At 51.7% G+C, this 24,210-nt stretch overlaps 1 protein-coding gene across 1 annotated transcript in view; it reads right to left on the bottom strand.

Annotated features, from left to right (window-relative positions):
• Positions 1 to 248: 248 nt before the first annotated feature.
• The window catches only part of LOC120875206 (cholesterol 24-hydroxylase), a 33,401-nt gene continuing 9,439 nt past the window's right edge, over positions 249 to 24,210 (bottom strand). The window contains exons 2-15 of the mRNA XM_040256960.1: positions 21,403 to 21,483; positions 20,594 to 20,675; positions 17,877 to 17,950; positions 17,347 to 17,433; positions 13,122 to 13,260; positions 12,303 to 12,413; positions 10,125 to 10,275; positions 9,929 to 9,991; positions 8,544 to 8,616; positions 4,920 to 5,004; positions 4,155 to 4,265; positions 1,898 to 1,986; positions 1,181 to 1,247; positions 249 to 1,002 (exon numbers count right to left, since the gene is read on the bottom strand). Of these exons, the coding sequence (XP_040112894.1) occupies positions 832 to 1,002; positions 1,181 to 1,247; positions 1,898 to 1,986; positions 4,155 to 4,265; positions 4,920 to 5,004; positions 8,544 to 8,616; positions 9,929 to 9,991; positions 10,125 to 10,275; positions 12,303 to 12,413; positions 13,122 to 13,260; positions 17,347 to 17,433; positions 17,877 to 17,950; positions 20,594 to 20,675; positions 21,403 to 21,483 (1,384 nt within the window). The 3' untranslated portion in view covers positions 249 to 831. The remainder of the gene's footprint in view (positions 1,003 to 1,180; positions 1,248 to 1,897; positions 1,987 to 4,154; positions 4,266 to 4,919; positions 5,005 to 8,543; positions 8,617 to 9,928; positions 9,992 to 10,124; positions 10,276 to 12,302; positions 12,414 to 13,121; positions 13,261 to 17,346; positions 17,434 to 17,876; positions 17,951 to 20,593; positions 20,676 to 21,402; positions 21,484 to 24,210) is intronic.

Raw genomic sequence — 24,210 nt, forward strand, 5'->3', positions numbered from 1 at the left:
CAAGCTCTCAACACTGCCCACAGTCCCAGCCTCACCCCAGGAGCACAGTCTTCCACACAAGGGAACGGGCTTCTACTAAAACCTCCTGGGAACCTGGGCGGTCTTCTCCCAATGTGGCATCATCTGGGCGTCTCCGGGGGCAGCTTCCAGAGGTATGTCGGTCCTTAGAGAGATCAGTCTCAACATGGCCCCCATTTTACAGATGAGCAAATGGAGGCCAGAGCGTCCTGGCCCAGTCTGGCCATCCATTTTTGCAATCAACACATATTTATTTATTGAGCATCGACTGTGCCAGGCCCTGGGTGGGCACAGGGGGCTCAGAGATGAATCACACGCAGGCCCTGCCCTCGAGGCACTCGGAGCCTGGCAGGGCAGTCGGTCATGTCAAAGAACACTCACGATACAGTGTGGTCAGTGTGGTGTTAGAGGTAGCACAGGTGATGGGGGGGGAGCACAGAGGAGGGGCCCCTGGCCCAGCCGGGGGATGGCAGGAGGGCTTCCTGGAAGAGTTGACACCTGAACAGGGCTTTAGGGAGTGAGCAAGAGTTAGGGTGTCTGGCAGAGGGAGTGGTCTGTGCAAAGAGGTGGGGTTGGGGGGGTGGACGGGGTGGGGAGAGAAAAACAGCACATCTGGGTGGCAGCTGGGGGTTAGGCAGGGGCCGGTGGGAGGATGGCGGGGTTAGCGGGGAGGGGGAGCTCGGAGGGGGTGAAGCAGGCAGTGGAGGGCCGAGGGCCCGCTGGGAGTCAGCGTGGAGGGTGCTCCTGGGGATGGGGGTGGGGGAGCAGGTTGCCCAGGGCCCTGGCCGAGGAGTGTGGTCCCGTCCGGGCCCCTCAGCAGGGCGGGGGCGGGGGCGCCGGCTGCCAGCCCCGGGGCTGCAGCGTGCACAGCACAGGGTCCAGCGGCTTGAGTGTGGCCTGCTCCTGCAGCCCGAATCGCTGCCCGGGCACCAGCCGGAACTCCAGCCTCTGCAGCAGCTTGGCCATGACCACCTTCACCTCCATCTGTGTGCGCAGGGGGCGGGGAGGGTGAGTCAGCGGCGTGGATGAGGGAGTGAGGCGCCATGGCTGCCTGGGCCCCCAGCCTTGGGGACCCTGGAGCAGCAGGAGGCTGAAGTGCTTCCCAGACCAGATGCCACCCCGTGGTCACCTCTGGGCCAAAACCCCGAGGCTGGCCTCCTACCTGAGCAAACTGCTGCCCGATGCAGGAGCGGGGTCCCAGGGAGAAGGGGAAGTAGGTGAACTTGGGCCTGCGAACGGGAGGGAGGCGTCAGGAGGCGACAGTCGTGACAAGGCCACCCCTCTGATGTCGGCTTTGGGCCGGGGCTGCTGTTGACCACGCTAAAGACATCACCAGCTGACTCTGCTGGGCTCTGGGTCAGCGTTTTCTCATTTCATCCTCCACTGAGCCTTCCAAAAGGAGCTGTGATTGGTCCCATTTCACAGATGGAGGAATTGAGGCTCAGAGAGGCAAAGCCACTCCCCCAAGATCCTATGTCACATGTCCTGCTCCAGGCAGTCTGGGTCTGGACTCAGACCCCATCAGAGCTGTTGTACTTAAAAGCGGTCACTCTAGAGGGAGCTGTTGGTATTTCCATTTCTCAGATAGGATCATCCGGGCTGGGGAAGGTTCAGCCACTTGCCCAAGTCACAGGGCTTTCCAGTATAAAGGACTGGTTACAAGCACACGCTTTAAAACCAGTCTGAGTCCTTGCTGGCTGTGCCTCCTTGGGCAAGTAACCTAACCTCTCTGAGCTGTGATTTCTTCCCTCTAAATGGGGGCAGAGTGGGGTTCCCAGCTCCCTTGCAGTGATCAGTGGTCACGGCAGCTCAGACCAGAGCCGGTGGGGCCATCCTCCCACCAGGCCCCCACTCGCTGACAGCTTGAAGACAGACTTACTTGGGTGCTTTGGGGCTGAAGCGATCCGGGTTGAAAGTCAGAGGGTCCTCAAAGTATGTGTCCATCCGCCCCATGACATAGGTGCTGAACTGCCGGGCAGAGGGTCCGCTTGTCTCTGGGTCCAAGGGTAGGTCCCCTGGCACCTCCCCCACCTGCTGCAGTCACCCAGTGGGGAGACTCAGAGCAGAGTACCCCCTCCTCGACTCCCCCCCAAACCCCCCACCTCCCCACCCGCCTGTCTGGACCAGGGTAGGATTCCGCTGGCCCCTGAAAAGCGTCTAAGAGGAAGAAAGAGGGCAGCCCAATATGTCGCCCACCAGCTGGGCACGCTACATCATCCCATGCTTGGCTTTACCCTGTGTGGGGAGCCACAATTATCCCTATTTTACAGATGAGGAAACTGAGGCTCAGAGGTTCATGACATGCCTGAAGTCACCTGGCAAGTAAGTGGCCAAAACGAGATGCAAGCTCAGGTCTATGGCAAGGCCGTCCTTCTGAGAGCTGTTATTCCAATTTGTCTTCAACATAAGACTTGCTTCAGTGGAGTGGGGCAGGGATGCCACCGACCCCCCAGTAGTCTTTCACCTGAATACCTGGTGCCTCCTGACTGGGGCTGATGCTCTGTGCCCTGGCCCCGGGCCCTGGGTGCTGGCCTCTGCACAAAGTGTCTCCCCAAGTCTTCGCTGCTCCTTCTCTGTGTGGAGTCAAGGGCTGCCAGGGCTGGAGTGGGAGCGTAGGACGGGGAGGGGTCTAGGGGCACCAAAACGTGCCTACTACATGCCAGGGGGGTTTGCCAGGCAGAGGATGTACATTATCCTGTTGACTCAGGTACCAGCACCCCCATCTTGCCAGGATGGTACTGAGGCCCGGAAGTTCAGGTCTTGCCTGAGATGACTCAGCCAGCAGGGAGCAGGGCTGGGGCTGGAGCCTGGGTCTGCCCACTCAGGGTCACGGGGTTCAGGTTGGACACGGGGGTTGAGAGTCAGCCCCGGGTCCTCACCCTGTCAGATGCACGGGCATTCTGAAGAGACGGTCATTGCAGTAGCTGGTAGTTTTTTTAAAAGCGCAGATGAACAGGATAAAGAAGCATGCATGAAGCTTTGGTGTGTGCAGGGGAGACTAGCCGGGCTCTGGGGCAGGGGGAGCTGCTCAGCAGGTGGGACACATCATTCTTCTTTGTGAAAATAAAACTGGGTCCTATTTGGGCTGAATCATGTGCCCCTAAAATTCATATGCTGAAGTTAACTTCAGAATGTGACTGTATTTAGAGATAAGCTCTTTAAAGAGGTAATTAAGTGAAAATGAGGTCACTGGGGCCCTTAACCCAATATGGTGCTTCCCAGGTAAAGAACCCGCCTGCCAGTGCAGGAGACGTGACACCCGGGTTCGATCCCTGGGTCAGGAAGCTCCCCTAGAGAAGGAAATGGCAACCCACTCCAGTGTTCTGACCTGGAGAATCCCGTGGACAGAGCGGTCTGGCAGGCTATGGTCCATGCGGTCACAAAGGGTCAGAGACGACTGAAACGACTCAGCACAGCACAGAGCAATCCAGAATGACTGAAGCCATGCTACAGGGCAGTGAAAACAGACGGCCTACAGCCGCACGTGGAAATCCACACAATCGTAACAGACATTGTGCTGAGTCACAAAGCAAGTCCTAGAGCACATTATTGTGTGGATACACACACACACACACAAAGGTGAGCGGGTGGCAAGCAAAGAATTCAGGAGAGTGACAGCTTCTGGGGGGAAGCAGGAGAGCTGTGTATACACAGCTGGTTACATTCTAGTTTTTTGCGGGGAGGGGTAGTGAGTTTATGGAGGTCACTGTGCATGAATGGAGCCTGAATGAATGAATGAGGAAACAGCCCGAGAAACAAAATTAAAGGCGACCAGGGGGAGAAAAGTCAGCCTTAGTGGGAGGAGGAGCTGTGGACAGAAAAGGAACTGGGGCAAATTTGGGCCAGCTCAGAAACTGGGCACATCCCGGTATCTGCCCCTTGCTAGCTGTGTGACCTCAGGAAAGTAACCTAACCTCTCTGAGCCTCAGTGGCCTCAGCTGTAAATGAGGCCTCTCCGTCGTAAAAGCACCCACTGGAACCTCACGCTGGACAGCGTGGCGGGGAGAGAAAGCACGTCACAGGGTTAGGGTTAGAATCAAGTGAGAAGGCGCAGGGTGGCCAGGGCGGAGCCCCTGACCTCAGAGGACAGCCCCGAGCCGGCCGCGCGGGAGTGGGCAGGCAGGGCCCCCACGCACCAGGAGTGGCGTGTTGCCGGGGACTCGGACCCCGTCAATCAAGGTCTCCTCCTCCAGCAGACGGAAGGTGCCCCACGCAGGCGGGTACAGCCTCAGCGACTCTTTAAGGACCTGCAGACACCGCATGGGCAGATAATGAGAGACAGATGTCAGGAAAACCCCCACGGAAAGTGCCAGAAGCATGTCCCAGACCCTTCTCCGCTCCCATTCATGGTGCTGCGTGTGTGCCCACAGCCAGACTGGGTCCCCAGCCCCTATAAGGTTAGCCTCAGCTCCATGTCCAACCCCTCATGGGACAGAAGGGGAAACTGAGGCCCGGGGAGGGGGTTGAGCAAAGCCACCACACCAGGAGCCAGGCCTCCCCTGAACCGGGGCCCCCACCATTCCGAGGACCCAGGGCAGCTGGAGGAAGGCCTCCCCCTGTGCTGTGTTGGGGACTGCATGGGACTCCGCCGGCCTAGACTGGCCCCTGGTGGAAAGTCTAAGACTTTGGAACCCAGGCTCCTTGGGAAACCCAAACACAGAGCCTTTGGCTAATGGGCTGATTTCCATATTGGGGTCACCTGGGAAGCCTTAGCCTCGCCCCCAGCAGCTTAATATCCTTGGTCTGGAGCAGCCTGGACACAGGGAGGGTCTTTAATCTTCCAGGGGATTCTCAGGTGCCAGGACACTGGAGAATCCCTGTCCTACAGGGTCCAGGGAGGCAGCAGGCCTGGTCAGCCAATCACCCACCTCTGCCCAGGAGCTTCTTTCCCACCCCCACACCTGAGACAGGTATTGCAGTCTCCCCAGGTCCTCGCAGTCAAGGTGCCTCTTGGACCCAATGACCTCGTCCACCTCAGCCTGCAGCCTGTCGGTCAGACAAAGACAAGTTCGTCTCCAAGGGGAGAGGTCCCCACCTGAGTGTTAAGAGGGGGCATGGCAGGAAGTGTGATGAGAGAGGCCTGGGGCCCCCCTGGGCTGCACACATTGGCCCCCGGACCCTGTTCTTGGAGGAACCGCCACGTCCAAACCCAGATGCCCAAGCAGTTGGGAACTACGTTTCTGGCCCTCAAAACATCCACCCATCGTTGTGTGCTGCTTGAAATCGGCTGCAGGAGGTAAACCACCTCAGAACAGGGTCTTTGCACAAAGATGCCTATTGCATAAATGGAGATTAAATTCCATATCTTTGTTTGGGAGACTTAATATTATATTGATGCCCATTCTCTCAGGATTATAAATTCTTTATAATGAGAATTATTCTCAGAACCCCATTCTCTCAAATATATAAATTTGATACCATCCTTATGAAATGCAAGCTGAATTTTCTTTACACCTTGAAAAAAAAAAAAAAGCACAAAGAGCCCTGTTTTAGCTAGGCTCAAAGCAGCTGGAAAGGGCAGAGTGAAGGATACAGGTACCAGCCTTAGGATGCACACTATAGAGCCTGTTATACAGAGGGAAGTAAGTCAGAAGGAGAAAAACAACTATCATATACCAGTGCATACGCATGGAATCCAGAACGACGGTACTGATGAACCTATTTGCAGGGCAGCAATAGCAATGCAGACACAGAGAACCAACTTGTGCACACAGCGGGGGAAGGAGAGGGCGGGACGAATAGAGTAGCATTGAAACATACACGTTATCGTATGTAAAACGTACAGCCAGTGGGAATTTGCTGTACGATGCAGGGAGCTCAAACCCAGTGCTCTGTGACTACCTAGAGGGGGTACGATGGGTGGGAGTGGGAGAGAGGTTCAGGAAGGAGGGGACATATGTATACCTACGACTAATTCATATGGATGTATGGCGGAAACATACACAATATAATAAAGCAATCATCCTCCAATTAAAAATAAATAAATTTTTAAACAATAATATGTAGCAGTGAAAATGGACCTGGACCACTTCCTACCCATGCCGGAGGCAGAAAATAACAAGGGTTGTGAGGATGTGGAGAAATCCGAACCCTTGTGCACTGCTGATGAGAATGTAAAATCACGCAGCTGCTATGGAAAATGGTACGGAGGCTGCTCAAAAAATTAAACACAGAATTACCATGCGATGGTAATCCCACCTCTTTTGGTGCTTAATACCCAAAACAACTGAAAGTCGGGTCTCAAATAGATATTTGCACACCGACGTCTGTAGCAACACAATTCACAATAGCCCAAAGCTGGAAGCAACCCCAGTGTCCACTGATGGATGAACGGACAGACAAGAGGTGGTCCATCCATACGATGGAGTATCGCCCAGACTTCAAAGGGAGGGCATCCCGCCGCGTGCTGCCACACGGCTGAACCTCAGGGACGCTATGCTGAGCGAAAGAAACCAAGCGAAAAAGGACAAATGCTGTATGATTTCACTTGTGGGAGGTACCTGGAGGAGTCAGATTTACAGAGACAGGAAATAGAATGGTGGTGGCCAGGGGCTGGAGCGAGGGAGGCAGGGAGTGGGGAGTTAGTCCTTAATGGGGAAGGTTTCTGTTTGGGATGCTGAAATGTTCTGGGGATGGATGGTGGGGATGGCTGCCTGACTGTGAATGTACTTAATGCCACTGGACTACACACTTGAAAATAGTTTAAATGGTAAACTTTATTATATATGTGATATAATATATATGATACATACACACACACACACACACACAGAGCCACAATATTTAAAAAAGAATGAGAGGGGCGGGGGTTTGGGGGAGAATGGGTACATGTATATGTATGACAGAGCACCTTCACTGTTCACCTGAAACTCCCACATTGTTAATCAGCTATACCCCAATACAAAATAAAAAAGTTTAAGAAAAAAAGAATGAATGGACTTGAGAAGAGGTTGCAGAAATGTGGAGCAATGTCGTGATAACACACACAGTGAAATTCGTCGCTGGGCGGATGGGGGCACCACGAGTAGATTTATTGTTGTGGATTTTTTTGCCCATGCCACGCAGCATGTGGAATCTTAGTTCCCCAGCCAGGGATCGACCCCACACCCCCTGCACTGGAGTGTGGAGTCTTCACCACTGGACTGCTAGGGAAGTCCTTGGATTTATTGTAATAATTAATTAAACTTTTCTGTTTCTTCCAAATTTTTAATAAATACTATTATGTATTTTCATTTTATTTTTATAATTATATTTTTATTATGTATTATTAAACACCAATAAGCTACAGTTGACCCTTGCACAACACAGGAGTTGGAGCACCGACCCTCCGCATAGTCAAAAATCTGAGTGTAAGTTTGGACAATTGGTCCTCCGTGTCCATGGTTCCACATCTCTGGACTCAACCCACTGGGGACCGTGTGGTGCTGGGGCCAGTACTTAGTGGAAGAAATCCACGTGTAAGGGGCCCCCACAGTTCAAACCCTGTTTTTTGAACTGGGATTCAAACAGGGATTTTTCAGGCTAAAATACTGGAGTGGGTTGCCATTTCCTTTTCCAGGGGCTCTTCCCGACCCAGGGGTGGAACCCATGTTTCTTGCATCTCCTCCATTGGCAGGTGGATTCTTTACCACTAGCGCCACCTGGGAAGCCCTATATGTTATTTTATACTCCCAGGCAATCGTTCAGTCTGCCCTTTCTGCTGGGCATGACACTGCTGGGCATGACAACCGTTGCCCTAATGGGCCCTTCCCCACGTTCCCAGAGCTCCCAGCCCCCAGCCTGTCCTTGGCGTTTGGCTCAGCCCATCTGGGCCCCAGTCCTTGAGGGACCCTGTTTGTATTTAAGGAAACCAACAGCCCCCGCTCAAATGCCACCTCCCCAGGGAGGCCCGTCTTTGTCTCGCCAGCGGAAGACAAGCGCTCCCTCAGCACTTGGCTTGGAATTCGGTTCAGTCCTCAGTGCCAGCCCCTGGCCAGGCCCTGCACACATCTCAGGAGGGAAACAGCCAAGGCCCTGCCCTCTTGGAGCTTCCGGTTTCACGACTGAAATAGACTCAAAGCAGACGGTCCCGGGAGAAGGTGCATGTGTGAGCTGGGGGCAGGCTAGCTGGGGAAACGGAGTGGCTGCTTTTGGGGTCAGGAAGGTTTTAGGAGGGGAAAGGGAGTGGGGAAGGTAGGCAGGGGGACGGGGAGGATGGGGGGAGGGTCGTGTAATCTTGGATTTTTTTTTTGGGAGGAGAGACCCCCCGCGGCCCGCGCGCGCACATGGGGGGGGGAGGGGCGCGGGGGGGAGGGGAGGGGAGGGGAGGGGGAAGGAAGGGAGGGGGTTTCTCCAGGAGAAAAGCAGGAAGAGGAGCTTCTAGAGGTAGGAACAGCATGTGCAAAGACGCTGGGGTGAAGGGGCTCACTGAACGGGGCCAGGGGCTCAGCCGAGGGAGGTAGGAGCAGGCGGCCCTCTGGGAACCAGAGGTCAGACAGCCCCCTTCACCAACCTCAAGGGGACCCCCCCACCTCCCCTCTCCATACCTCGCCAAGATCTCGGGCTGGCGCGACAGCTCCATCACCGTGAACGCCAAGTGATTGGCAGAAGTCTCGTGACCTGTGGGGAAGGAGGAGAGTGGCAGCCCCACGTGGCCTACAGGGCTGCGGCTGGCCCAGCCCACCGGGCCTCTGAGAGCCCGAGCCCCTAGAGGCAGTTCAAGGCCTCACTGCGCCCCCTTGGCTGAGCCAGACCTCCAGATACAGAGACAGCTGTCCACCTCCGCACCTGGTGCCACCCAGTGCAGCCAGAGGACCAGCCTTTGCCCCCATGCATGCAGGTATCACACCCTGGAAGACCTTTCCTCCAACCCTCCTTGGGCCTCACCTGGCCTGGAGGAATATTTGTCCCCATTTTGCAGAGGAGCAAGCTGAGGCTGAGAGGGATATGTCTCTCTTGGGTCACACAGCAGGAGGGGCAGAGCTGGGACTCAAGAAAAGCAAGGCTTTTGGGGCCAAGGCTCATGACCTGCCTAAGCTGTGGGCACCAGCTTCTGAGGTCTGGAGAGGGTACATCTCTGGTCTGAAGGGTGAGGAGGAGTTTTCCAGGTGAAGAACAATGCACAAGAAGTATTTGATGAATAAATGAATCAACGTGCTTAACGCGTCTTCCGGAGCTAATCTACCAGAGGCCTTGCCACACATTCTGAGTAAGGCAGAGCCTTGCAGTCACATGGCCAAGCTCTCCTGAGCCCCCAAAGGGAGCTTCATGAAACTTCACAATTGCCAGCTCCTTGGTGACTCAGACGGTAAAGCATCTGCCTACAATGCGGGAGACCTGGGTTACATCCCTGGGTCGGGAAGATCCTCTGGAGAAGGAAATGGCAACCCACTCCAGTACCCTTGCCTGGAAAATCCCATGGACGGAAGGGTGTGGTAGACTACAGTCCATGGGGTCGCAGAGTCGGACACAACTGAGCGACTTTCACTTCAGTTAACCAGGTGGGTTAAGGAGTTAACCAGGTGGCTGATGCAAGCAGCCACCATTGGGAAAGCCCCTGATGCTGGGAACGATTGAGGGCAGAAGAAGGGGGCGACAGAGGATGAGATGGCTGGATGGCATCACCGATTCAATGGACACCAACTTGGGCAAACTCCAGGAGATGGTGAGGGAGGCCTGGTGGGCCACAGTCCACGGGTTCGCAAAGAGCTGGACACAACTTAGCGACTGAACAACAATCAGGTGGGGGGCCACCAAGAGAGCCTCCTGGGCCTCCCCGAGCCGCGAGAGAGGGAGTCTGCTTCCCTCACCCCAGCCCCCCCGGAGTGGGACTCTGCTCAGCCTGTCTAAGACCACCTCTGAGTCAGGTAGTCCACGGTCCCCAGCATTCCTGCAAAGCTCGGAACCCTTGGTGGCCGCTGAAGCTACAGACCAGCGATGAAGAAGGTGACAAAGTTGTCCAGCAGGATCTCGTCGTCCTGGGCCCCCTCTTCAGCTGAAAGACAAGGCGCGTCTCAGGGCCCCGGGAGCCTGGTCCCCTGTCCCCTGTGATGGGACACCCTGGCGGGGGAGGGGCACCCCCGCCGCGCCCCACTCCCAGGCCCGGCGGAGCCCCGGAGCCCCAGCACCTTTGAGGATCTGCGTGAGGATGTCGGCCGGCACGTCCTCCCCCCTCTGCAGGGCCTCGCGGCGCCGCTGGACCCACTCCTTGCCGACCTGGCGCAGGAAGCGGACGCTCTCCCGGGTCTCGCGAAGCTGCTTCCACTTCCCCGGCATAAACTGCAGGAGAGTTCCCGCTCCATGTCAGTGCGCGCACCCCCCACTCCCCTGCACCCTCAGCTCCAAAACGACTTCAGAAATCCACAGCAGGCTAGGAAGTCAGAAGAACCTGGGAACATTCTAGAAAAGATCAAGTAGCCAGGATATTTCATCAAGACGGTGGGCTAAGCCCAAGCACTGGCTTCCCCTTCCTGCTCTGAATCCCTAGAAATGTTGGGAGAGATGCCTTAAAATATCCACGGACCACTGGGGACACAGACTTAGAAAACAGCCTTATGGACAGATGGGGAGCTGGGGGTGGGGCGGTGGTGCTGGGGGTGGGGCGGTGGTGCTGGAGGTGGGGCGGGGGGCGGATGGGGGAAGAAGACGGTGGGATGTACGGAGAGAGTAACCTGGAAACATACGTTGTCATATGTAAAATAGGTAGCCAACCGGAATTTGCTGTATGACCCAGGGAACGCAAAGCAGGGATCTGAAACAATCTCCCGGGTGCGAAGGGGAGGGAGGTGGGAGGGAGTTTCAAAAGGGAGGAGACATGTGTATACCTATGGCTGATTCATGTTGATGTTTGGCAGAAACCTACATAATACTGTAAAGCAACTGTCCTTTAATTAAAAATAAATTTTTTTTTTTTAAATCCACGGAGCACTGGAAAATAGGAAAGGATTCCTGGGGGAAACTTCCCTGGTGATCCAGTGATTAAGACTCCATGCTTCTTCCACTGCAGGGGGTGTGGGCGCAATCTCTGGTCAGGAAACTGTTAACAAGGTCCCATATGTCGTGGGTGGTATAGCCAAAAATAAATTATATATATATATATATATTTTTTTTTTAAAGGATTCCTGAAGGATGGATACAGTTAGGATTACACTGAAGGTGGAAAGTGGACAGAAGCCAGAGGGAAGTGGAGTGGAATTAAGTGCTGAACAGATGCAGTGGCATCAGGGGATTCTAAGCACAGAGTCTGAAGTCCCAGGGAACAGGAGGGCGTCTGGGAATCAGCTCAAGTGCTGTAGCTGAGTGTGACCCTATGGGGTCTTCCCAGAGCAGAACCCAACCCCTCCTGCCCCCTGCCATCCTCCACCTGCCTCTTGTCTATAGGAAAACTTTAGCCTCCCAAGTCTTCCCCAAGTTCCAAAGGGTACATTTAATCAGAGAAGTGAGAAAATGCAGAAAGAAAGGAAACAGCCAAGGAAGACAAAATAAAACAGCCATTAAATAAAGTCAAGGACATTTAGTTCCTCCTCAGGGGCTATAGATAATATTCGGAGCCATATCTTTTGAGTTGTTTTGCAGATACTTCCTCCGGTGGAGGAGGTTAGCAGTATGCTGCCCATAAGCACATAGACCCCAGACCAGACAGAACCAGAAGTTTGATAATGTTGCTTCCTGATTACCTCACCACCAGCCAGTCAGAATATCTACGAAAAGATCTCACACCCCACAACTCCTCTCCCTCACTCTGTCTTTTGAAATCTTTCCTTGAAAGCCTTAGGGGAGTTCAGGCTTTTTAGGCACTAACACTCCTTGCTTGGTGCCCTGCAATAAACACTGCACCTTCCTTTACCACAACCCAGTATCAATAAGATGGGCTTTACTGTGTGCAGGCAAGCAGACTCAAATTTGGTTCAGTAATAGTACCACCTTTCCCCCTTCCACTTCCTTCATGCCTGGGACAAGGAGGTGATAGCTGGAGCTGCAGCAGCCATCTTATTACAATGAGGAGGTATGCTAAAGACACTGGAGCAGAAAGACAGAAAAATCCAGGAACATCTGATATTGTGGAGTCATCATTGCCATCCTGGGTTACCTGCTTCAGGATCATTTCACATATGAGAAAGACTTACTCCTAATTTTCTTAAACCATTTTGATTTTCTGCCTCTACTTTAGGGGATGTATGCAAATCCTAACTGATTCGGAAGTCACTTCAGACAATCAGAACTCAAAACCCATACTGGAAAAAAAAAAAATCACTGGAGGAATTGCTCCAGCAAATGAGGACAAGACAAGCCATGATGCCTGGTACCTTCGCCAGGGTGTTCCGGGATGCGCTGATGCCCTCCAGGATCAGTTTCACTTTCTGAGACAGAGGCTTCTGGGCACCCAGCAGCATGCTGGTCTCTATCCCAAAAGCTGCCTGGGGGAGACAGAAGGGTGAGGTCACATGCGGGGGATGGGAGGATTGAAGACCACAGGCAAGCACTGCGTGCATTGTGCCATCCACTCCTTACAACAACCTATGACAATCCTGACCCTGTGGGATGTGATAGGATTAAGTGGTACATAATAGCCACTCAAGGAACCTAGGCTTCTTTCCTTGACAAGATGTGTTTCCCCTGAAATGCAGCCTTTCTTGGATGTTTATTCTAAATCCAAACTCCCAGTGAATTTTTGAATGGTGATAACTATGCCTGCACTCCGTGTTTTACCTGGGTTTGAAGTTATCTGGGTCCCTGCTGAGATGGCGGTGGGGGTGGGTGGGGGTGGTGGTGAAAAGCCAAGCCATACTCCATGGCAGGAGGACGGATTGGGGGAGGAGGGTTGCCAAGGGGGAGGCTGACAGTCAGGCAGACTTGAGATCCAGTTCTGGTCCTGCCACTGACCAGCCAAGAGCCAGTCCCTGCATTTCTTCATGTCCATTTCTAGAGAATGAGTTAGTAGCTCCAATCTCACTATAGGTTGTTCAAGGAAATAAAGGAGATGACCCTCCCAGCGCGGAGAAGGGGTGGCTGATACGTGGAAGAGCAGGAGGGAGGGGAGGGAAGCAAGGAAGGGAAAAGGGAGGGAAGAAGAGCCCATTGCTGGTGTGGCCTGCCCCACCCCCACCCCACCATCCTCCCATCACCTTGGCCAGGATGTCCATGGTGGCACAGGTCAGCATGTCTTGCATGGACACTGGGGTCTGACCATCCGCTTGGGCTTCCAAGATCTCCACCAGCTGTTCCGCTTTCTCATTGAACGTTCCCATCAAGCCAACCAAGGAGCTGGGGAAACAGCATAGGCATCAGTAGCCACTAGGACCAGCCCAGACCTGCGGACATCCTTTGTCCCCTCTCTGGAGGGACACAGTGTGCAGAGTGGTGATGGGAGCCTCCCCCAGCCTTTCTGATCTCCCCACAAGGCCCAGCTCACAGGTTGGGGTTGCAATAATCAAACTAAGCCTTTGGGTTCCCAATCCCCTTCCACTCAAGATGACTCGTGTCCCTTTATGCTTCTTTTAATGATTCCACATGTACCCTTTCTGCCACTGGGCCCTTCAACTCTGACTCCAAGGAGATGTGGCAATGTAGAAACTCCAGAGGACAGTGGGGGCTGGGGGGAAGGGAATAAAGGTCTCTAGGGACTCTAAGAGTCCAGGAGGTTTCCCCTCTGACCTCTCTGCTCATACTGCCCACTGTCCTTACCTGCCCAGGCCACCATCTTCAGCCTTTAATCATCTCATTTCACTCTCTGTCCTTGAGCAATCAAGGTACCCAACAAAAATGAGTCTTCAGACCCAGAACTCTCAACCCACAGTGCCCTTGCCCCAGGATAGCTACCTGACTTGTCTGCCTGGCAAACAGTTTAGAAAGAGGTATGGAAAGATATACTCCAAATTCACAAAAGTGTTATCCCTGAGGGATTGGAAAGAGGGAAGATTGCTCCTTTGTACATTACATATTTCAGAATTTTTACAAAGAGAAAGTGCTGCTTTTGAAATTAAAAGTAATTTTTAATGTTAGCAATCTGGGTAGAGGGCATAAGAGTGTTTTCTCTTCTATTTTTATTCTTGAAACTTATCTAGAAATTTGAAATTATTTCCAAATGAGAGGTGTTTAAAACCAATAAAAAGAGAAAATTGTGGAAGAGAGAGAGAAAAAAAAGAGTGACTTTTTTAGTTAGGAAAGACTATTAGTTCTTCATTACAGTCAGCCAGCTCTACTCTGGTTTCCAGCTCCAGCACAGGTCCTGGCATCCTTGTGGTCACTACTGCCCCCATCCCATGACAGCTGCATATCTTATTCTCTGTGGTCCAGGACTTTACTGAAAGCACCACTCTGATATCATCCTTGCCCACCCAAAGTGTTCTGAAGCACCCTGTCTCTCTCAGGAGGGAGGGGAAACCCTCACCTGGGCCCAGGAGGCCATCCGCTCTTGTTCATTTCCACCTGCAGTATTGTTTTCCTGTTACAACGGCCTTTCATCTCCTCCAAAGCATGGCAACTCCTTCCTGTCTCAGGGCCTTTGCGCATGCTGTCCCCTCTGCCTGAGCTCTCTCCCCTTCCATCCTCAACCCCAACACTGCTCTAGCACCTTAACATCTGCCTTCTCTCCAGATGGACACCCAAATGCCACATCCTCAGGAAAATGTCTCCTAAGCCTGGGTGTTGGTGGTGGTGGTTTAGTCATTCAGTTGTGTCCAACTCTTTGTGACCCCATGGGCTGTAGCCCACCAGGCTCCTCTGTCCATAGGATTTCCCAGGCAAGAATACTGGAGTGGGTTGCCATTCCCTTTTCCAGGGAATCTTCTCAACCCAAGGATCGAATCCAGATCTCCTGCATTGCAGACAGTCTTCTGCACTGCAGTGGATTCTTTACTGACTCAGCCACCAGGGAAGCCCTCAATATATGCTCCCCAAAGTACTCTTGATTTTTTTTCTCACACTTACGTGGTTTGCAAGTATATATTAATTTGCAAGATTCCTTGTAGTTGTCTTTTTCTTAAAAAAAAAAAAAGTCACATTCTAATTGACTATTTGTGTCCCCTGGGACTGTTGTCACACCAGTACTTAATCCCTTATAGCTACTGCACGTACAAAATATCAGACTGGAACGTTAGCCATACAGTAAAGCCTCAACCCCTTGTTTATGATGGAATGACTGAGACCAAAGCCTTTCAGCAAAATTAATACCTGAAAAAGCAGAAACTGGCAGTTTACTCTCACAGTTTTATTAAAGTGACTTAGCAGCAGCAGCAGTAGCGATGATTTTCTGTGTGCAATGGCTGGAGGTGAAACTCACCAGTGGTTCCTGCTTTTTTACCCCCAGTAGTGAATTCAGATTCACCAACGGTCACTGACACTTTCATAAACACAGGAATCATCCAACTTTTCTTTCATACAACTTTGTGAATTTTGTGTTTCCAATAAAATGTAACTTAGACAACTACCTTATTGTGAAAATAAAAAATAAAAATAGTGGTGATGGTTGACTACAATATGAATATACTTAATACCACTGAAACTGTACACCTAAAAATGGACAAGATGGTACATGTGATGTTATGTGTATCTTACCACAATTAAAAAAATTTGAATAAAAATATCTGTAAAAGCATTTAATAAAATGTAAAGTGCAGTTCAAGCATGAGGTTCAGTGTGCTAGAGAGTCCACCAAGACAGTGGTGCCATGAGCACTGTGAGCAGTCATGTGATTAGAATCCATGTCCTCCGATGACCCCAAAGCTTCCTGAGGGCGGGACTATGTCACCTTGGCTGGCCTTCATAACCCTGGCGCTCAGCACAAGCATCTATTCAATAAATGCCTCCTCCTAGTCTATTCCTTTTATCATTCCTGGCAACATTCCAGTAAAACCAACATCATTCCAGGCATTCATTCACTTTATGGACGTTCCTGGAGGGCTTGTGACGAGTCGGGTGCTAGGCTGGGTGCAGGGGTCCAGGGACACTGTGCATCTTCTGCCTTTAAGGGCCTGACATCTAGTGAGGGAGGCAGACTGAGAGGGAAGCACTGCCGCGGATGTGAAAGGAGACATGACCTCAGTCTTAGGCGGTCAGGAAACGCTTCCCCAAAGCAGTGACATCTTAGCTGGGTATCAAAGGAGGCACAGGAATTCCCTGGGGTGACACAGAGGGCAGGGGGGTGGCAGCAAGAAAGGCAGAGACGCCAGAGAGAACCCAGCAGTTCCAGAAAGCTGGAGGAGAGAGGGTCCAAAGATTGGCGGGGCCTCAGGAGCAGATTGAGGAGGGTGAGGTCTGACTTTCATTTTTCAGATCATAGGGAGCCACCGAAGGTTTCAGGACAGGGGAGAGGTATGGTTAGATCTGAGTCAGCAGGACCTCCCCAGAGGTAGATGCATCAGAGGAGGGAGACAGGAGGCACGGAGGCCAGGGAAGAGGCTGGGATAAAACTCTAAGCGAAAAGGTTAATGTGGTCGTCGCACAGATTATATACTAAACAGAAGCTCTTAAGCAAGGGAGCAGTTAACATCTCCAGGAAAGGGACAAATCTATACAAGCTTCCCGATACGACACCCTAAGGAGGACGCAACATCACTTCTGGGCCATTCCTGCCAAAAAGGCACAAACTGAGGGTTATGGAGCAAGAAACAGTAGACAAACAAAGTTGCAGGAAATTCTACAAAACTGGCCAGTAATCTTAAGGTCAAGAAATTCAAAGAAAGACTAAGAACTGTTCTAGAACAAAGGAGGTTAAAGAGATAGGGTAACTAAATATAACACATGAACCTGGACTAGATCCTAGACAAGGAAAAAATAGCTGTCATTACACAAACGACAAAATTTGAGTATGGATTGTGGATTATTCAATACTCTGTAACAGCCTATATGGGAAAAGAATCTAAAAAAAGAGTCAGTACATGTATATGTATAACCGATCCAGTTTGCTGTGTACCTGAAACTAATATAATGTCAATCAAATATATTCCAATAAAAAATTTAAAAAACAGAAAATAAAAATTAAAAAAAAAGTTACCCTCAAATGAAAACAATAAATGAAGAAGTCCAGATGAGGAGAGATGAGATCTGAACTAGGGGAGCAGCTGGTGGGCAGGGACCCGCACACCTCCAGGCACTGAGGTCACTCAGATCCTGATGCTCACAAACCACATGGGGGCCTCTCTACTCCCGCCCCTCCACCCCGGGGCCTGCATGTCTCTTTCTCTCTCTCTCTGATCAGTAATGCAGTGTCCTTCTTCTCTCCCTTCAGCCCCAGTGAGGCCCCTTCAAATGCAGATGCACCCTTTCCAAGCCCACCCAGGCTGGGAGTCCAGCACCACCTCTGAGCAACCAGCCATGACACTGCTGGGGCCCATCTGTGGCTTCGCTCACCTCCGGCTGAAGGCCAGGTCCATGACCCTCCGCTGTTTGTGCCAGCGCTCATAGTCACATTCAGACACCAAGCCTTGGCCAAACAGCCTGCAAGAGAGACAGACGCTTGATGTGAGAAACGGGGTGAAGAAATGAGAACTGACTGCCTGACAGGGTCAGCTCACCTTTCATTCAGGGTAATGAGAATGTACTGGAACCAGACAGTGGTGACAATTATGCCCGTGGAGAATGTACCAAATCCAGTGTGGTTAAGAAAGTAGGTTTTATGTGATGTGAATTTACCATAACAAATACATAAGAAACGGGGTGACTGTGTGTCCCAAACTCAGTGACCCTCAGTGGAGGGGAAAGGAGGAGCAGGAAGCTGCTGAAGACAAGAGCGGTGCCCACCGTGGATGGCCCCTGTTGTGTGCCTGGCAGCCGGGGTATTGGGACTGAATGCTACATCCAACATTCTGGACCCCGTGGGCCCTCCACTAGCAGCCGGAGGCCCTCCCAGACTGCCCCCCGGGACTCCCCTCGAATCCTACCTCTCGCCAAACACAGTCTGGATCGCGTGGTACATCTTGGAGTCCTTGTTGTACTTGGTTGACATCAGGAACTTCTAAATATCCCCGAAAAAGCAACATGAGTTTGTGCCCCCATGAGAGGCTGCAGAGGACTCAGCAGTTTTCTGGGCTCTTGTGAAACACACCTCCAAAAAGTCACCCTGAGCTGAGTGCCAACGACAGTGGGAACACCCATATGTGTGATCTCACCTACTTCCTCTAGAAGTCCTGTCTTTCCGGGATGAGGAAACAGGGCATAGAGGGGTGAAGGGATTTTTTTTCCTGTGGTCACACATCTGGGGAATGATGTTGGGGAGGGGGCTTCCTCACTCCAACACCCACGCTCAGGAGCCCACACCACACCACCTTGTACAGTGGCTAAAACAAGAAAAGGCATGGGCTGCTCTGAAACCAGAATAGAAAGGGGGAAAACCTGGTGGGAGGGCTTCTAGGACACAGAAGAGGCACTCAGCAAAGATTCAGCATTGTTAGTGCCAACCTAATCGTGGAAGTCAAGGAAGGCTTCCTGGAAGAAGGGTCCACTTCCTCACCAAGAGCAGGATGGTAGCAACAGTAACGTTAGCAAACAGCTTTTGAGGCAGCACCGCCCAGGGTTTGACAGCTCAGGCTGTGGACTCTGCTGGCTTAAATTTGAATCTGGGCTCAAAGACCTTTCCTCTACCGCTTGCTAACTCTATGACCCTAGGTGAGTTACTCACTTCCTCTGCCCCTGTTTCCTTATTTTGCAAGATGGGAATCAGGAGAGTGCCTGCCTGGTAGGGCTGCTGTGAGAGTGTGTTAGCTCCACATGAAGAGCGTGGAGAATGGCGCCTGGACACAGCAGGTGCTCTGCAAGCTCCAGAACACAACAGCATCCTGCTGTTCATTTAACGCCCAATCATCCCTAAGACGTGGGTGGCATTTCTATGCTCTTCTTACATCTAGATGAAAAACTGGCCCAAGGTCACAGACATGATAAATGGTGGACACAGGATTTGAATTCAGGCAATTTGATGAAGTCCAGCACTCTTTAAAGGAATAAAACTAACATGATTGGGAAAAAAAACCTCTTGCTAGTCTATTCAAGAAGATAAAACTGAAATTGCTATTCTCAGGAACAAAAGAGAACAACACCACAGAGCTAGTATACATGATAAAGATAATAAATAAATATGGCAGACAATTTTATACCAGTAATTTCAACAATTTAGAAGAACTAGGCACATTCCTTGAATGACACAAAACTCAAGAAAATATAAAAAATCAAAATGGTCATATATCAATCTTAAAAATTGATTGTATAATTTAAAGAAAACAGAAAACACTTCCCTTAAACAAAATGACAGGCCTAGATGGCTTCACTGGTAATTTCTAGCAAACATTCAAGGAAGAAATAACACTACACCTATATAAACTCTTTCAAAAAACAGAGGAGAGCAAACATTTCTCAACTCATTTTATGATCCCTGATTCCAAAGTCAGGGATCAAGAATAAATATAGAAACAAAAGTTCTTAACAAAAGATATGTAAATTGTGTCCATGTAACCAGGAACAAATTGTATCGTGCCCAGGAATGCAAGGTTGGTTTAACACGTGAATGCTAGTCAATGTAATTCATCATATTAATATATATCTTTCAATTTCTTTTCTCATTGAACATCATGAAGGTCTCGTGTATGGCTTTTGGTAGCATGCTTTAAAAAGTCTTAAACTGTGTCTGAATTTGCAATGAGGTTTTTTTAAAAATAATAATAATAAAATGACTTTTAACATTGTTAGAGACATCACGGTCATTCCACTTGTCTCGTGATCTAGACACAGAGTTGTATTTTATCCGTCTTAATCACCACAGCCACCGTTGAAGCAGAGCACCGCACCCACAAGCTTGGTACCCGCTAGGAGAATGAGAGCACCATCATTTACTGAGCACTTGCTGTGCACCAAGCATGGGCTGGGCGGCTCACGTGCATTATTTCAGCTCTTTCTTATAACCATCTGCGAGAGCAGCAGCATCCCTATTTGACAGACAAGGAAACGATGGCCCAGAATGACAAAGTAAATTGTCCGAGGTTCCACAGCCAGTTGGCGGCAGAGCCCAGTTCTGCCAACTTCAAAGTAGACTATCTGATGCCCATTCTCAGTACCAGCGTGGCAGATGTGATCCTGCACATACTACAGGCCAGCTAATGCTGTCTGCCTTCGTTTCCTCGCTTCCAAGATGAGGACTGGAAAGAGTCCCTACCAATTAAATGGGTTCATAGTTGGAAAGTACACAGAAGTGCATGCTGAAGCAAAATTTGACCCTTTATTTATTCCTTCATTGGTTAAATAAATGGATCAACATTTCCTTCTCATCAGAGCCTTTAAAGAGAGGGGTTATAGCCCCAGTTCGCAGAGGAAGGAACTGCTAAGAGAGGTGGACTAATTGGACGTATGTGTACCAGTTCCCAACCCAGAAGAGTCGAACAGTAACTCACTGTCCACATCAAACAGCCCTGCTTTTAGGAGCACCCCCTCCCACCGCTACCAACAAAAGGTGGGTGGTTAGAGAGGAAGATGCTGTTCCCTTTGGGATCCTTGGGGACCAGCTCAGATCTGTGTGACTCTGCAATGTCTCTCCCACAGTCCCTGGGGGAGCGTTTCATGCCCCCAACCAGGGGAGGGGCGGGCTCTTCTTCAAATCCACGCCGTTTCCTACCTTGACCGACTCGGGGCTCGTGACGATGACCGAGGTTTTGTGGAAGACATTGACCCGCACGACAGGCCCGTATTTCTTAGCCCTGGAAACCAAAGTGATGCGAAGGAGGCTGTCAACTACCAGAGACGTGCACATCATCAGATCAACCCGGGCTCAGCTGGAGAAACAGGGCGTCCCATCCCAGGGGTGGGGGGCACTCAACAGGGGTCTGGAGCCTAGGTTCTGCCTTGGTGTCAATTCTGCTGAATTGCATCCCTCTCTGGCCTCAGATTCCACATCCATGAAAACAGGGTTTCTACTCTTCTCCATTGCCCCAGAAGGTTGTGCTGGGAATCAAGCAATATCATGGCTTTGAGAAATGTAAAATCCTACCCCAAACACCAATGACTGTTACATAGTCACACACCCACCCAATTTATAGATGAAGAAACTGAGGCTCAGAGAGCTTCCGATGGTTGGTCTAAAGCCATGCAAAGTTGGCTAAAGGCAGAACTTGCCTTCTTCTTCGTTTTCTTTTTTTTGGCCATACCACATAGCATATGGGCTTTTAGTTCCCCAACTAGGGATTGAACCCATGTCCCTTCATTGGAAGCATAGACTCTTAACCACTGGACCACCGGGACTTCCCAGAGCTTGCCTTCTGAACCTGCCTTGTATGAACCTGCCTCTCTGCCTAGAAGAGGAACTACTGGGGGTGAGAATGGCCTGGGCCAGGGAGGGGAGTGGGTGCTGGACTGGGGGTGGAGGGAAGCTGGCCCATGAGCAGTGGGGGCTGGGGTAGGAGCAACAAATACCAAGTTAGGACCTACCAATCCAAAAACACATCTTGGAGCACGCGGCCACAAACCTCATCCTTTTTCCAAAAGTAGGGGAGGTGTCCTAGAAGGAAACTAGAAGAAATGGGAAACATTAAGGTCTCTGGAAGTCACCATCAAAGAGTGCTCCCTTCCCCATAGGACCTTATGGAGTCGGTATTATCAGGCCCACTTCACAGATGGGAGGACTGAGGCATGGAGAGGTACAGCCCTGGCTCAGGGTCACCAGGCAGGACGCAAATCCCAGGCTGATCGGCTCCAGAAGTTTTATTAGAAAGATGTAGAAGAATAAAACCATCTCCCTGGTGCAGAAGTTGGAGGTTGGCATGAGGAATAATATTTTGGCCACCTGATGCAAAGAGCCAACTCATTGGATAAGACTCTGATGCTGGGAAAGACTGAAGGTAAAAGGAGAAGAGGGCGATGGGGATGAGATGGTTGGATAGCATCACTGACTCAATGCACATGAATCTGAGCAAACTCTGGGAGATAATGAAGGACAGAGAAGCCTGGCATGCTGTAGTCCATGGGGTCGCAAAGAGTCAGACACGATTGAACAACTGAACCACAGAGGGAATAACCTGAGACATTCACTAAACATTTATTAAATGCCGGGCACCATGCTGAGCCTGACTCCACCTGAACTCCTCACACCTTCTGGAAGCAGATCTATTACTAACCCAGTTAACAGGCAGGGCAACTGAGCCTCGGAAAAGGAAGTCACCTGGCCCCAAGTGCATGGCCGGTACCCGGGTGCCCTGCAGCCCTTCTCACCAGGGCATATTTTGGGCATGCTAATTCAGCAGTGTGATAACCAGATTGTAAACAAGCCTGTTTGGTGTTGCTTTAGGCACATTTCAAGGTACTGGTGAGTTCCTGTCTCCTGTTTAACTTTATTCCTGCCAAGCTCACTTACTATAGCTTCCAAAATGGGTGACAATAAAACTGCATTTGGGGTTTCCTGGGTCATGGAACTCACATTCTCCTGGTGGGCGAGACAGAATCGATAAACAAACAAGTAAGTAAACAGGAAGTCAGATGGGAGAAAAATCAGAGTTGGGGGAAATAAAGAGAGCTGGGGATGGATGTAGCAGGGTTATTTTAAACAGGCAACATCACTTTAAGAAGGTGACATGTGAGGTACAAGGAGTGAGGAACTCATCCACACAGGTACCTAGGGGAAGAGCATGTCAGGCAAATGGAATAGTAGGTGCAAAGGCCCTGAGGTAGAAACATGCTCGCTGAGTTCAAGGAACAGCTGGTGTGGCTGGAGCAGAAAGCTTGAGGGAAAGTGGTACAGGATGGGATTGCCAAGGATGGGATTCAGATCATGTGTGGCCCTGCAGACTGTTATCCAAACTTTTGCTTTGACCTTGTTGAAGTGGAGGCCACAGGAGGGTTTTGAGCAGAACCGGAGATGGGATCTGGCTTGGGTTTTAAATGAACCGACCTCACTGCTACAAGGCGGAGAGTAAACAGGGCAGGCAGAGGTGGAGGCAGGGGCAGCAGCGAGGGGCTGTAAGTGGAGGTGAGATGTCAGATGCCGAATGCATGGAGGTGGGTGGAGCCAAGGGGACAGGCTGATGGACTGGACGTGGGTGTGAGAGAGGGGTCAGGGATGACCCTGGGCTCTTGGCCTGGGCCACTGGGAGGCTGGCTGGAGCTGCCATTCACCAAGGTGAGGAGGCCTGGGAGGGGGAGCTGCTGGCGGCAGCAAACACTGCATGCCAGCCCCCTGCCCTTGTCCTTGCAGGTGGGGGCTTCCGAAGGCCAGCACCCGAGACCCTGCTCTGTGCTCTCTTGGCTCTGCCTGCGGGAGGGGCAGGCTGGAAATCCCAGCCCAAGAGCCCCTAGACCAGCCCTCCATCAGTGATCCCCTCTCCCTCCACCTCTAGGCAGGGACCACCGGGTCCCAGAGTTCCCCAGGGAGGTTGCATCTCAGTTGCCCCCAGAGGGAACTTGCTTTATTAGGCTTCTGACCTTCTCTCTCCAACCCCACCAGAATCACCTTCCCCAGACTGCTTACACGTCAATTCTCGTCTCAGGATGGGTATCTGGCAACCACCGGGAGCCAGCCTTGGAGCTGCTAGGTGTGTGCTGGCCATCTCACGCGGAAAGGATGCAGGCAGGCAGTCCCCTGAGACTGCAGTTGAGCGAAGAGCTCCTGGCTAGAGATATCAGCGTGAGCCCTCAGCAAAGAAGTGGGGCTTACAGACGGGTAGACCACAAGTGGTGGGTGCAGAGAAGAGGCCCCAAGAGTGAGCCGCTGTTGGGGGCACAGGTAGGAAGGGGACAACCAGCCAGGGAGACTGGGCAGGAGTTGCCAGGTGGGGAGGCCAGAGACAGACAGGGGAAGCCTGTGAGGACAAGCTCCAAGAGGTAGGCAGGGACTGGCCCTGTCCCCGGCTGAGGAGGGGCCAGGCAAGATGGGCACCAAGCACTAACCCAGCTTCCCGGCTCCGTGGAGGTCACTGGGGCCTTGACCGAAACCCACTGGGTGGAGAGGTGGGGGTCAGAGCCCAAGGGGTGGGGGATTCTAGAGAGAAGGGAAGGGGCGAACGGGGGCCCAAAACAGGCAGGCTTTGGAGGGGGTGTTGCCACAGGGGTGCAAAGCCAGGATGGGGGGGCGGCAGCTGGAGGGAATGAGGGGGAGGAGGTTTGTTTTTCAGCCTATTGTATAAAAATAGGAACGATGCAGAAGAGGAGGAGGAGCGATGGGGGCGGGGTGGGCAACGCAGCGGTTGCTGAGCGGTGGAGGAGGAGGGCGTCCTCGGCCAGGAGCATCGAGGTCCCAGCAAAGCG

The sequence above is a fragment of the Oryx dammah genome, unplaced genomic scaffold, assembly GCF_014754425.2.
Source record: "Oryx dammah isolate SB20612 unplaced genomic scaffold, SCBI_Odam_1.1 HiC_scaffold_16, whole genome shotgun sequence".
Lineage (NCBI taxonomy): Eukaryota > Metazoa > Chordata > Mammalia > Artiodactyla > Bovidae > Oryx > Oryx dammah.